Source organism: Thalassophryne amazonica, chromosome 22 (genome assembly GCF_902500255.1).
Source record: "Thalassophryne amazonica chromosome 22, fThaAma1.1, whole genome shotgun sequence".
Lineage (NCBI taxonomy): Eukaryota > Metazoa > Chordata > Actinopteri > Batrachoidiformes > Batrachoididae > Thalassophryne > Thalassophryne amazonica.
Genome location: NC_047124.1, coordinates 190112 through 203118, shown reverse-complemented (window position 1 = coordinate 203118; position 13007 = coordinate 190112). Strand labels below are relative to the sequence as shown.

Genomic DNA, 13007 nt, shown 5'->3' with positions numbered 1-13007 from the left:
GCATTCGCAATACATCCGTAATACTTCCATGATAATCGCAATGTGTCCGATCCGTTTCCTCAATACATGCGTTATACATCCGTGATTATTCGTTATATATTTGCTATACATTATTAATATATCCGTAATTGATACTGAGAAATTTGTCATTGGTGGCCAATTTTGTTGCAGACGACAATGAACGCCCGGAATTTGTATACTCAGTTCATGCGCAATTAATCCACTCCCCAGTGGGACCGGACCATAAGGTTAGGCTTCTTTGAGCTTGTCCAAAGTCCGTGTCCAAAGAATGTTCCTGGGAATTTGAAGACCGGCAGTAATAGGACTGGGCTTATGCTGAACATGGATGGACAGACTGATGGATGGACACAAAGCCCTCACAGATAGCCATGTTTTGATGGCCTCGGGTAAAAATGAAACATAAATTTTGAGAAAATGTGTTCAGATCATTTTAGGTGCATAGATGAAAAGATTGCTTTTATTCGGTGGTGGAGTATTTTCATTGTTGTTCGTGTTTCTTGATAATCTCACATCTATCCCATCAGAAGAAGAAGAGGAGGAGGAAGATGATGACGGCTTGTCCACCACCACTAATAGACGATCAAAGATCCCATGGAAGGTGAAGTATTTATGTAACTGCACATTTGTGACTATCTTTTCCAGTTGTCGGGGTGGGGGGGGCTTAATGAAAAAAACTATGGAAACAACTGTGTTCTTCAAATTGAGGAAGAAAGTGAAATTTTACACTCTGTGTTGCAGTGTGACTGTGTGTTATTAACCAAATTTATCAATCACTTTTTGTAGGAATTTAACTGATTACTGTTCTTAGAAGCCAAAGTCAGACCACATTTTTTTCTATGTCTCAATATCAGATGTAAGCAGTGGCTCAGAGTTTCACAGCAAATTTTTCAGAGTTAAATTATCACTGCAGCAAGTGCACATGGTCCAATTCAAAATGTAAATTAACTCCAGCTTGATTTAACACGCCTAGCTTTCACACTCTTTGTAGTTTTTACCCTGTAATAGAGTACTTTTTACACTATAGCAGTTGTTTTGAATGTGACTATATGACACTTGCTGCTGTGTTAATTTAAAACATCAAAATTTACTGCAGCAGTCTCGCACAATAATATTACCTAACCCATCATGAACAAATCAAACCCCAGAGTCCATTTACATAACGATGCAGTGTCTGTAATGTTTGTTCCGTTACTTCCACAGGTGTGCTGGTGTTACCTATCTTCTGGTGGCTTCTTCATGGTCTTCCTCATGGTGTCATCCAAACTCCTCAAACATTGTGTAATCGTTGCCATTGACTACTGGTTGGCTGTGTGGACCTCGCCTAAAAATAAGACAGCAGCGCCATGGGTGGAGGCTTCTAATGGAACTGGTTTGTCTGACAGTAAAAGCGTCAGCGCAACATCGCCACCCCTTTGTACTCAGGGGGCTGAGGTACAATGTGACTGAAGTTTTTTCAAATGTTTATTTAAAAATTTAATTGGATAATTTGATTATGAAATCCAGGTTCCCTCCGGGTGATCTGGCTTCCTCCAACATCCAAAGATATGCAGGTTAGGTGGATTAGAAACTTTAAATTGTCCGTAGGTGTCAATGTGTTTGTTTGTCTGTATGTGTCCCTGCAACAGACTGGCATCCTGTCCAGGGTGTACCCTGCCTCATTATGACTGCTGGGATAGGCTCCAGCCCCCATGACCCTTGATTGGAGTAGGCGGTTGAAGATGAGTGAGTGAGTGATTATGAAATCCAACATTATTTAAGCGACCGATCTCCTTTTGATTTGCTTCTTTCAGGGTTCTCACCAGTGCAGTTGAACGTAGGAGACCCCTACGCTGTGATTTGTATCCCCTACATGTGATTTGAGCAACAAAAAACAGAAAGCCCTCCCTACGCTGGTTGTATCACAGAGTAGGGGGCTTTTCTGTTTTGTTTTCTTTTTTTATGTCCCAGTCAGCAACACAAAGTATTCATGATTGTAAGTTTATCTGCGCAAATTTGGTAATAATTACTTAGCATAGGGGGGATACAATCCGCTTCCATATTTTGTAAATAATTACTGAGCGTAGGGGGATACAATCCGCTTCCATATTTTGTAAATAATTACTGAGCCTAGGGGGATACAATCCGCTTCCATATTTTGTAAATAATTACTGAGCGTAGGGGGATACAATCCACTTCCATATCAATATTGGAGGTAATAAAATTCCAACAGTCAAAGAAGAACCTCTATCGTGCCTCTATCATGCAGAATTTCAAAACATTCACAAACACTAGAATAGTGATTTTTGTAATTACTCTGTCCTGATTACAACATTACAAGCAATTACATAGTCAATGATGATGTAATTAAATGTTGAAATGACTAAATTAAAAACTGATTTCATCATGAAGTTTGTCACATTGAGAAATCCTAATTCACAGACACACTGAAGTTGTTGTTCCATCATCTCCTGTTGTGTTTATCATATTTATTTTTATTTACAGTGTCCTTTTTTGTCCTGGTTGAAATGCAGACATGAATGAATTAATCTACCAGACTTAAAGGAAAAGAAAAACCCACTGATAAAATACAGCTGGGAAGAAAAGTACTATAAACTAGTGATTGATGCATATCAATGAAATAGGGAGCTCTTACAACTGAAATATCCTCCACCGATAATCTGCATTTAAGCAGAATTGATGATTTCATAAATGCTGCCATTGACAGAATTTTAACCAATCAGAAAAAAAACACCCTGGATTGCTTGCGGCACTGCTGTGATGTGGCATGGGCACAGAAATCTATGGTGACACTCAACAAGAGTCCTTTCCCTCTCTCTCTCTTGCTCTCTTCCTCGCTCTCTCTCTTCCCTTACATGCAGTTTTCTTGCTGAGCAAACACAAAGCCTTTCAGCTGTAAAATAAACTAAATTTTTAAATGTATTATCAGCAGCGCTCACAGGAGTAAGTCTGGGTAAACACTGAAGGATTTTGGTAGTTTCCCCATTCAGCGAAAAGAAAGTGAATCTCTGTTCGGCTGGCCTCCTCAGCTGCACTCTGAACTGCTGTGCAAGTGTTTCACATCACAGTGTCGGGAAGTTGAAGTGGCCGAATTTCAGCAACCATTCAGTTCATTTTTCAGAAAATCCATGCTCTGTGGCACAGACCATTTCAACCTGAGAGCCGGGGGGAAATTTGTCATTACCGGTGGATTAAAATTCACCTCATGCACAGAAGAAACAGCTCTCCTTCAGCGCAGAAACCTCCCCCTCCTTTCCTCCGTTCAGCAGAGAGCAGCAGGCAACACGAGAGGGGTTTCACAGACGTGGTTTCTCTGCAGTACCGGAAAATCCCTCAGGTTGGATCGTGAAATTCCAGTCTTTGAATTACGTCTGTACGGAACCTGATACCAATCTGGGATGTTGATTGCCGCTACGTGCTTTGCCCCTTCTATACTGAAGAGCCACACTGGCAGAGTGGTGAACCTCTGTGCCCTTGTGATGTCACACATCGCTGTTATAGCAGCCGGCATGGCCGCCTGCTTGCCAGTCTTCCGGTAGGTCAGGGCAGCACATAAGCCATAAGTACCAGCCCTCCTACTATGAAACCAAATATGAATAAATCCTCGATGTCCTCCACAGAGAAAGGCGGAAAGCATGCGACCTGCCAAGTCTCCCAGGCATTGAGAACATAGCCAGCAGAGTAAGTTCCATCCGGGAACGCAGGGTCCCCCGGCCCTGATCTTCTTGTAGAAAAAATGGTGTCAATAGCGTTCAGAGACCAACTGATCAATTCCATGATTATTCCAATATAGTTTGAAGAATACACAGCCTGGTGAAGTAGGGACTTTGAAGGTTGGAGCAGAGATAGAGGAGAGTGGAGGAGATGCGACCGCCCTCGTCGGAGTCCCAATCACATTATGGGCTCTCAATATCAAATCTACCTGCCCAATTGTAAATTATCAGTGGGTTTTCTTTTCCTTTAAAATGTACACATTACTTTTGATGCTCTTTTGTCTAAAAAATAACTGTCCAAGGTTCATTATTATCTTGATCAAGAAATCATCTCACCTGAAACAAGATAACAGATAAGTTATGGTTTTAATTTACTGATGAACATCAGAGATTTAGGGTTAGGGTTAGGTAAAGAATCTTAGGTAAAGAATCATTTTTTTACTTAAAACTATTTTAATTACAAGTATTCTAATTTAAGAAACATTTTTTAACTTCAAAATGTACAGTAATCACAAATTAATATTGAAGTAAAAAACTGTTTGTAAAGGCCCTGTCACACCTGATTTAGCCAGCGTATGCCCATCGTATTAAAAAAACATTTTTTTTATAAGTTAAGAGCACATTGAAGCTTGCTGATGTACGAGGGCTGTCAATAAAGTATAGGTCCTTTTTATTTTTTTCAAAAACTATATGGATTTCATTCATATGTTTTTACGTCAGACATGCTTGAACCCTCGTGCGCATGCGTGAGTTTTTCCATGCCTGTCGGTGACGTCATTCGCCTGTGAGCACTCCTTGTGGGAGGAGTCGTCCAGCCCCTCGTCGGAATTCCTTTGTCTGAGAAGTTGCTGAGAGACTGGCGCTTTGTTTGATCAAAATTTTTTCTAAACCTGTGAGACACATCAAAGTGGACACGGTTCGAAAAATTAAGCTGGTTTTCGGTGAAAATTTTAACGGCTGATGAGAGATTTTGAGGTGATACTGTCGCTTTAAGGACTTCCCACAAAGCGGGACATCGCGCAGCGCACCCAGGCACCGTCGTCAGCCTGTTTCAAGCTGAAAACCTCCACATTTCAGGCTCTATTGATCCAGGACGTCGTGAGAGAACAGAGAAGTTTCAGAAGAAGTCGGTTTCAGCATTTTATCCGGATATTCCACTGTTAAAGGAGATTTTTTTAATGAAAGACGTGCGGACGGATTGCAGCGTCGGCTCGCAGCCGCCGCGACGCTCCGCCACAGGAAAAAACACCTCCGTGTTGATAACCATTTGTAAAATCCAGGCGGCTTTTGATGGCTTTCAGTGGAGTGAGTATATGAGAAATTGTTTAACAGCTGGACATGTTCCAACTTGTCCTTAAGGCTTCCAACGGAGGTGTTTTTCCTGTGGCGGAGTATCGCGGCGGCTGCGAGCCGACGCTGCAATCCGCCCGCACGTCTTTCATTAAAAAATCTCCTTTAACAGTGGAATATCTGGATAAAATGCTGAAACTGACTTCTTCTGAAACTTCTCTGTTCTCTCACGACGTCCTGGATCAATAGAGCCTGAAATGTGGAGGTTTTCAGCTTGAAACAGGCTGACGATGGCGCCTGGGAGTGCTGCACGACGTCTCGCTCCGTGGGAAGTCCTTAAAGCGACAGTATCACCTCAAAATCTCTCATCAGCCGTTAAAATTTTCACTGAAAACCAGCTTAATTTTTCGAACCGTGTCCACTTCGATGTGTCTCACAGGTTTAGAAAAAATTTTGATCAAACAAGCGCCAGTCTCTCAGCAACTTCTCAGACAAAGGAATTCCGACGAGGGGCTGGACGACTCCTCCCACAAGGAGTGCTCACAGGCGAATGACGTCACCGACAGGCGTGGAAAAACTCACGCATGCGCACGAGGGTTCAAGCATGTCTGACGTAAAAACATATGAATGAAATCCATATACCGTATTTTCCGGACTATAAGTCGCACTTTTTTACATGTTTTGGCAGGGAGTGCGACCTATACTCCAGTGCGACTTATAAATGAAAAATATACCGGTAGATTCTCAATTAATTTACCGTAATAAAACAATTTACGTGACAGAGTTGCTCTATGTTTTAAAATGGCCACCGGAAATGGAAATGCAATGCATCATGGGCACTGTAGTATGGCAGCCGTCCTATAGGTTACGCTGGTCACGATAACCAATCAGAGAACAGAACAATGGATGCGTATTCCTCACTTCACCCAGACAATGATTGTGAAACAGTGTGTGAAGCAGACGAACACGGTGCTTATTCTGGGAGGGCTAACAAAACAGCTTCAACCCTTGGATATCAGTGTGAGCAGAGTTGATGCTGAGAGCTGCGTGGGAGCAATGGGTGAGTGACGACGGAGGATTAGCATCTGCACTTGGAAGGAGCTGGCTTCGACACCACAGGTCTGTCATGAGCTGTGCAGGTAGGTGCTGCATGGTTCGGCTCGCAGTGTGGTCCGCAAAATACAAACATATCTGTAGGTAAAATGCAGCTCATGAGAGGGCACTCAAGGCTTGTGTGACTGTTCCTGCGACTTCTGACTACCATAGAAAAATTAAAATTTCGACATTACTGATAACTTAACAAGACAACGGAGAAGGCCAGAAAAAAATGCCACCAAAAAGAAAAACATACTCTGCAGATTACAAGTTGCGACTGGTGAAATATGCATCCGGCAATGGTAATCGAGCAGCAGAGAGAGAGAGTTTGGAGTGAGTGAGAAACTTGTGAGGACTGGAGGAAAGCGGAGGTTACTCTAACCACCATGAAAAAAACAAAAAACTAATCACGGGCTAAAAGCTAGATGGCCACAGCTAGAGGAACGAGTCCGCACATGGTGCTCGAACAACGTGCAGATATTATCATTATAAATCATAATATTATCATCTGAACTTTCATGTTAAGTTAACATACTTGTATGTCCATAGCGACTTATACTCCAGGGCGACTTATCTATGGTTTATTTTTCTTTATAATGGATAAAGTGGCTGGTGCGACTTATACTCCGGTGCGACTTATAGTCCGGAAAAATACGGTAGTTTTTTGAAAAAATAAAAAGGACCTATACTTATTGACAGACCTCGTACGTCCTAATAAGCTGAGCTCCTCAAATTTTGAGGATGCTGAAGATTGTGAAGAAATGCCAGTGTGTGACTCATACATCCTGCACATACGGGACATAAGTTGTAGGTAGGGTTATGTGATTGTTGACACACATTCTTGTAATTTACTCATAAGGCTAAATACGTCCATTAATGCTGGCCACTGATTGGCTGAAACCTACAGTCCTCATGCAGAACAACGGTTTCATTCACACATGGAGTAAATCTGACCAGTTAATTTCAGTCCAATTCACCATCATAGAGATGAATCCACATGAAGCTCCTGATTTTTGAAAATGACATCTGAAAATGCTTTAATTTGTGGCTGGTAGTGTTTTAAAGCAAGTCCCTCTGTAGTTTTTCTGCTGTAGGTGTGTTTCTCAGCTCATAAAATACTGTGATTTAAACATTTAAAGCGTCGTCACTGTGTGATCATCAGATGACCTGATCGATCAGAGATCTCATCTGAATAATGCGCTGTAACGCTTTAAAGCGTCATCGCTGTCAGTGTGATCATCAGGCGACCTGATTGATTAGGATGATCACATCTGATTAATGCACTGTTTAAACATTTAAAACACCATCACTGTCGGTGATCATCACACCGAAAAATCACACAGCACTTCATTCAGGTCTAATCACACCTGACTTGACTGGTGCTTTAAAAGTTTGTAATACGGTAATATAGTAGAGACATTTAGCTGGTTGGTAGGGGATCAAATACTTATTTCATGCAATAAAATGCAAATTAATTATTTAAAAATCATACAATGTGATTTTCTGGATTTTTTTTTTTAGATTCTGTCTCTCACAGTTGAAGTGTACCTACCTAAAATCAACAGTGGATCAATAAGAGTATCAAGTAAGGATGATTCTGAGAAAGCCCAGAACTACACTGGAGGACCTTTCAATGACCTGAAAAGAGATGGGACCACAGTTGAAAAGATTACACTAGTAACACACTCCACTGTCATGGTTGAAAATCTGCATGGCACATAAGGTCAAGAACGACGGGAAACGTCTGACCTCTGTAATTGCAAACAAAGGTTGCTGTACCAAATATTAAGGTCTGTTTTTCTGTTGTATCAAATACATATTTCACACAGTAAAATGCAAATTAATGATTTAAAAATCATACAATGTGATTTTCTGAATTAGATTCTGTCTCTCACAGCTGAAGTGTACCTACGATAAAAATTACAGACCTCTCCATTATTTGTGAGTGGGAAAACTTCCAAAATTGATAGTGGATCAAATACTTATTTATCTCACTGTATAGGGTGTTTACAAAAATAATGAGAAGGCTTCACTTCTTGAAGAAACCATAAGGCTGTGCATTATCTGCAAAAAGAGGCTAAGAAACAATAATTTATGAGACAGGGCATGTTAGCCATCTAGTGTCCTTGAAATTCCTTTGTGGAACTTTGATACAGAAGGAAAGAAGCAAAAGAACATCACACAAAAAAACAAACAAACAGAAAAACAAACACACACAAAAACCAGAATGCTTAACAACTGATGGGAAATGCAGTAAAATGAAACTAATGGAAGCTCCAGATGGAAAATTTGAAAATGGTGTTAAATAACAGACTTTGCTTAAGATTTTGGGCAGAAATAATAAAACATTCACAGCCGTTTGTTCATTAGATGCAATTCATCACTCATCACTCATCTTCAACTGCTTATTCGGGATTGGGTTGTGGAGGACCCCAAACTTCCCTTTCCTGAGCAACATTGACCATCTCTGACTGGTGGATACCGAGGTGTTCCCAGGCCAGTCCTGGGTCTTCCCCGGGGTCTCCTCCCAGATGGACATGCCTGGAACACCTCCCGGATAGGTGTTCCAGGGGGCATCCTTACCAGATGCACAAATAGGGATGGGTATCGATAAGATTTTATTGATATCGATACCATTATCGATTCCGCTTATCGATCTGCTTATCGATACCTCTTGTGAATTTTTTGTGTACTAAAAGTAGGCTTTACAGGTTTTCTATGTCAGCGGGTCAAAGAGCTTTTTCTTATCGTGCACCCGCTCTGTGGAACGGTCTTCCTGCGACCGTGAGGCAGTCGGAGTCCGTGGACATTTTTAAGTCAAGACTTAAAGCCTGTTTTTATTCTCTTTCTTATGAATAGTTTTTTTTTAATTTTTGTATCTGTTTTATTCTTTTACTTCTGTTTTTAATTATGTATTTGAATTATTTATTTATTTATTTTAATTTTTTATGTTGAACTGTTCTATGTGAGGCAACTTGAGACGACTTTTGTTGTGATTTTGGCACTTTATCAGCTGATTAAATTGAAATTGAATTGAAATTGAACAACATTTTATGAGTCTTAAAGTAAATAAATATGAAATTGGTCACTGGATCCTTAAACTTTAGACATAAATAAACTCTACATGGTGGATCCTTGATCTCTGGACATTAATAGAAATAAACAAAATCTGTAGTTTTTGTCAAAAGCATTTTCTTTCAGACATTATTGGCATGAATGTATTTCCATATCTAAGCTGAGCTCTTGCAGCTGCTGTGCTGCACGTCAGGATGTAATTCATAAAGAATGCAGCACGTCTCATTTTGGGAGGGAAAAAACATTTTAGCCATTTGTAGTTTATTTTCTGTATTACAGCGTTTAGAAAGAGGTGTCATTTTATTTAAAGCGGCAATTCATTTTAAGTTATTAATTCTGACCAGACTCTGTCTCAGCAGAGAGCGGCACAGCATTTGGAGCTGTGCCAATGGAACGGAGGACGATTCTCGTTTCTTGACTGCAACAAGACAAGAGTCCCAGTTAGTGACTTTAATACACACAAAAGTGACTCATGGTATTTTAATGGCTTTGAGAGGGGTTAAGAAGCGGACTTGCCGTTTCTGAAGAGCAGCAAATGAAAGAACCATCGAGCCTGCGGATCGAAGCATTGCTTCATTAGTTCGCTACAGAGTGGTGTCATGCTGTAGAAACGGTTGATTACAGAGCTGCTGCAGGGTTTGTAATCAACGTAGAGGAATGATTATTTTCCCGACAAACACCCTCAAGAACAACGGCTGCTCTGAAGGACTGATAAGGGAATCGTTAAGCAAAAAGACTATTGATATCGGTGGATCGAATCATTTCTTAACGATACTCGAAAAGAACCGGTTCTCGATACCCAACCCTATGCACGAACCACCTCAGTTGGCTCTTTTCAATGCAAAGGAGCAGCGGCTGTACTCCGAGTTCCCCACAGATGACCAAACTTCTCACCTTATCTCTAAGGGAGACACCAGCCACCCTCCTAAGGAAACTCATTTCAGCCGCTTGTACCCCGATCTAGTTCTTTCAGTCATGACCATCTATTTCTACTCACTAGATGGAGGATCGGGGTGATCCGCTCATTTGCTGGCTGTTGCCAGAGGGCCGCCATCTTGGTTAGCTTCTAACAACCAGGCATAAATTGAAATCGATGGGCATGATCAATGTTTCAAGAGTCTCACCATAAATCTGCATTTTCCATGCTTTTACTGTGCTGTTACAACTATTCAAACTCAGTCCCACATTTGTACAGTCACTATTTTCAAAGCAAATACAGAAGAGGATCAGACTATTTATATAATAGACTTTTGAATTTGTTGTTCCCACTCCACCTTTCACATTTTCAGCACGGCTGTATGACTGAAGAAAGAGAAGAGGAATCAATGGTTGCTCCATTATAAACTGTGTCTACTGGTTGCTTGTGCAGGATGGGTCAGCATGGTCCCGCACACCCCCCCACCCAGCCCTATACATTTGGTATCCTCAGAAAGCCTAGGATGTCTAGATTACAAAATAACTGATAACCATAAAATTACTGGGACTCACTATGACATATGAGCACTTTTTGACCTACCCTAGCTAAAAGAAAACGTGCGGTTATGACATCTGATTTTTTTTTTAGGTCTTGAAAATAAAGTCATATTGGAGTTATGGTGTTCATTTATAAATAACATTAATACCGATAGAATAACTCCATTAATGTGAATTCTGTCATTTGTACAAAGTTAAAATATAACATATATCTTTTAATGTTGAATAATGCACTAATTCTGAGGTTTTGTAACAAAGAGACAGATCGCAAAGGATTCTGGGTAAAGGTGCCTCTCCTAAACACCGATTGGTTCAGTCAGTCATTATGTAAACCAACACATTAATGTGATGTCTGTCGTGTGTGGTGTTTAAATGTGCTTTTGTAAAATATTCCATTTTTTTTTAATTTGTAAAAACAGGCATTTTTACGGAGCCATGGAAGTGTCATCGCAAAATGTTTTGCATGTGGAGAGAATGTGCGCAAACATGCGCACATTCTCTCCATATTCTCTCTTTACAACATTCATTTGATGTTGTAAAACGTGCTTTACAGTGTGCGAGATGATTTTTCATGCAGGAATTTTTTGGACCAAGTTTCAGATTAATCATGCTTCCTGCATCGTGTAGTGTTCATGGAGTATCAAGCTGCTTTCAGCATCTGACGACCACCTCCTGATCGCCGATCGTATGGTCGAATGAGAATCAAACCTGTTTGATATAATTGTGGTCGGCCGTCGTGAGGTTATCCTGCTGCTGAAAGCTACAAGCAGCATCCAACCGTTCGCACTGTGCCTGTGCAAACACTGCAGAGCTGTCTTGTAATAATGTTATTATATATTATTATTATTATTATTATTATGCAGTTGTTTTGTTTTTAAACTTCATTTGTAAAAAAAAAAGCCATTTGCAAAGCAAAAATTTGATTTGACAATCATCTGACATAATAAATAGAACACTGCCATCTACTGGTCCCCAGACACTGCTATGAACACTACTGGCCAGTAGATGCTAGATGGCAGTAGAGGCCTTCAAAACAAATTCTAGATAATCCCTGTCTGCTCACATTTAAAATGCGTGGAATTTAACAAACGCAATTAAAAAAATCAACGTCTATAAACGCAGAGAATATATTCAAGAGAGTTTTAGGCACTAGAATTTAATGCTGTTGTCCGTGGAGCCTGAACAGAGTGTCTGAAATGCATTTGTCCTGTCGTGACAACATCATCCTACCCAAAATGCACTGCGGGGCAGAGCATGTGTTCACAAAACCTTAGAAATTAGCACATTACTTTAAAACTAAAACATATATCTGATATTTTTACTTTATGAAACTTCAGACATGACAGTAATTTTACATAACTTGTCCAAAATTAGTTTGGTTAAAATTTGAACCATAAGTTAAAAATGTGTGCCTCTAGATGACTTGGGTCATATTGCCAGCATATCGGTATGGTGTTAAAGGAAATGTTTTTTTTTTCTTTTTGGGTCTGTTTTTCCTTTGTCTGCAGAGGATTGAGATGCTTTTTATACAAGCAGTTCTCTTCTGTTTGCAAAGGTTATAACTGTGCATCTGTTCCAAAACTTTTAACAGGTGGTTGCTGAACTAATTTTAAAAATGCTTGTCACTGTTCAGCTTTGTTTATCGGTTTAAAAGTTATCGGACAAAAATTAATCGGAAGATAATTGGTCCAATAATGGTTTTTAAAGTTATCTAAAAAGATAATCTGATGCTGAAAACATTATCTTCGATAATCATCTGTTATCGGATTATCGGAAGTGTGCCCACCACTGAAAATACCCTCGGCCATATGTGTGTTGTCTTCTTTATAATTTGCAGTTGTTTCTTTGGTATCCCAGTGCAAACTATTTATTTATGTATGTATATAAACAATAGATTTTTTTTATTTACATTCATTGTTAAGATCCTATTGTCTCATGTACAATTTATACATGTTCAATCAAGCAACTCTATTTGTCAAGTGATAATTTCACAAGGACCACAATGGAAATAAGTGTTTATGCTATTGTGTTACCAGTGTATCATTGATCACCTCTGTATGTTTATATTGGTCTAGCAGAATAACGTCAGTCAGTCATAAACAATATTTTATTTATGTTTTAACCAGGGCTGGATCCAGAGTGAAAATCTGACAAATGCATTTTTGCCCAGTGATAAAATAAAAATCATACGCGTCTTGTTATTCAATAATCTTCATTCTTTTATTCGTGTGCAACATACACTGTCACACTTCTTAAATATATTTATTATACTTCAAGCATTTCCTTACAGGCATTATTGGCATGAATGTCTTTCCATATATCTGAGCTGAGCTCTTGTAGCTG

General features: G+C 39.8%; 1 protein-coding gene across 1 annotated transcript in view; it reads left to right on the top strand.

Moving 5' to 3' along the window:
• Positions 1–13007, top strand: part of abcc9 (ATP-binding cassette, sub-family C (CFTR/MRP), member 9) — a 268703-nt gene that overhangs the window by 141067 nt on the left and 114629 nt on the right. Inside the window, 2 exon segments of the mRNA XM_034163302.1 lie at positions 546–619; positions 1222–1452. Of these exon segments, the coding sequence (XP_034019193.1) occupies positions 546–619; positions 1222–1452 (305 nt within the window).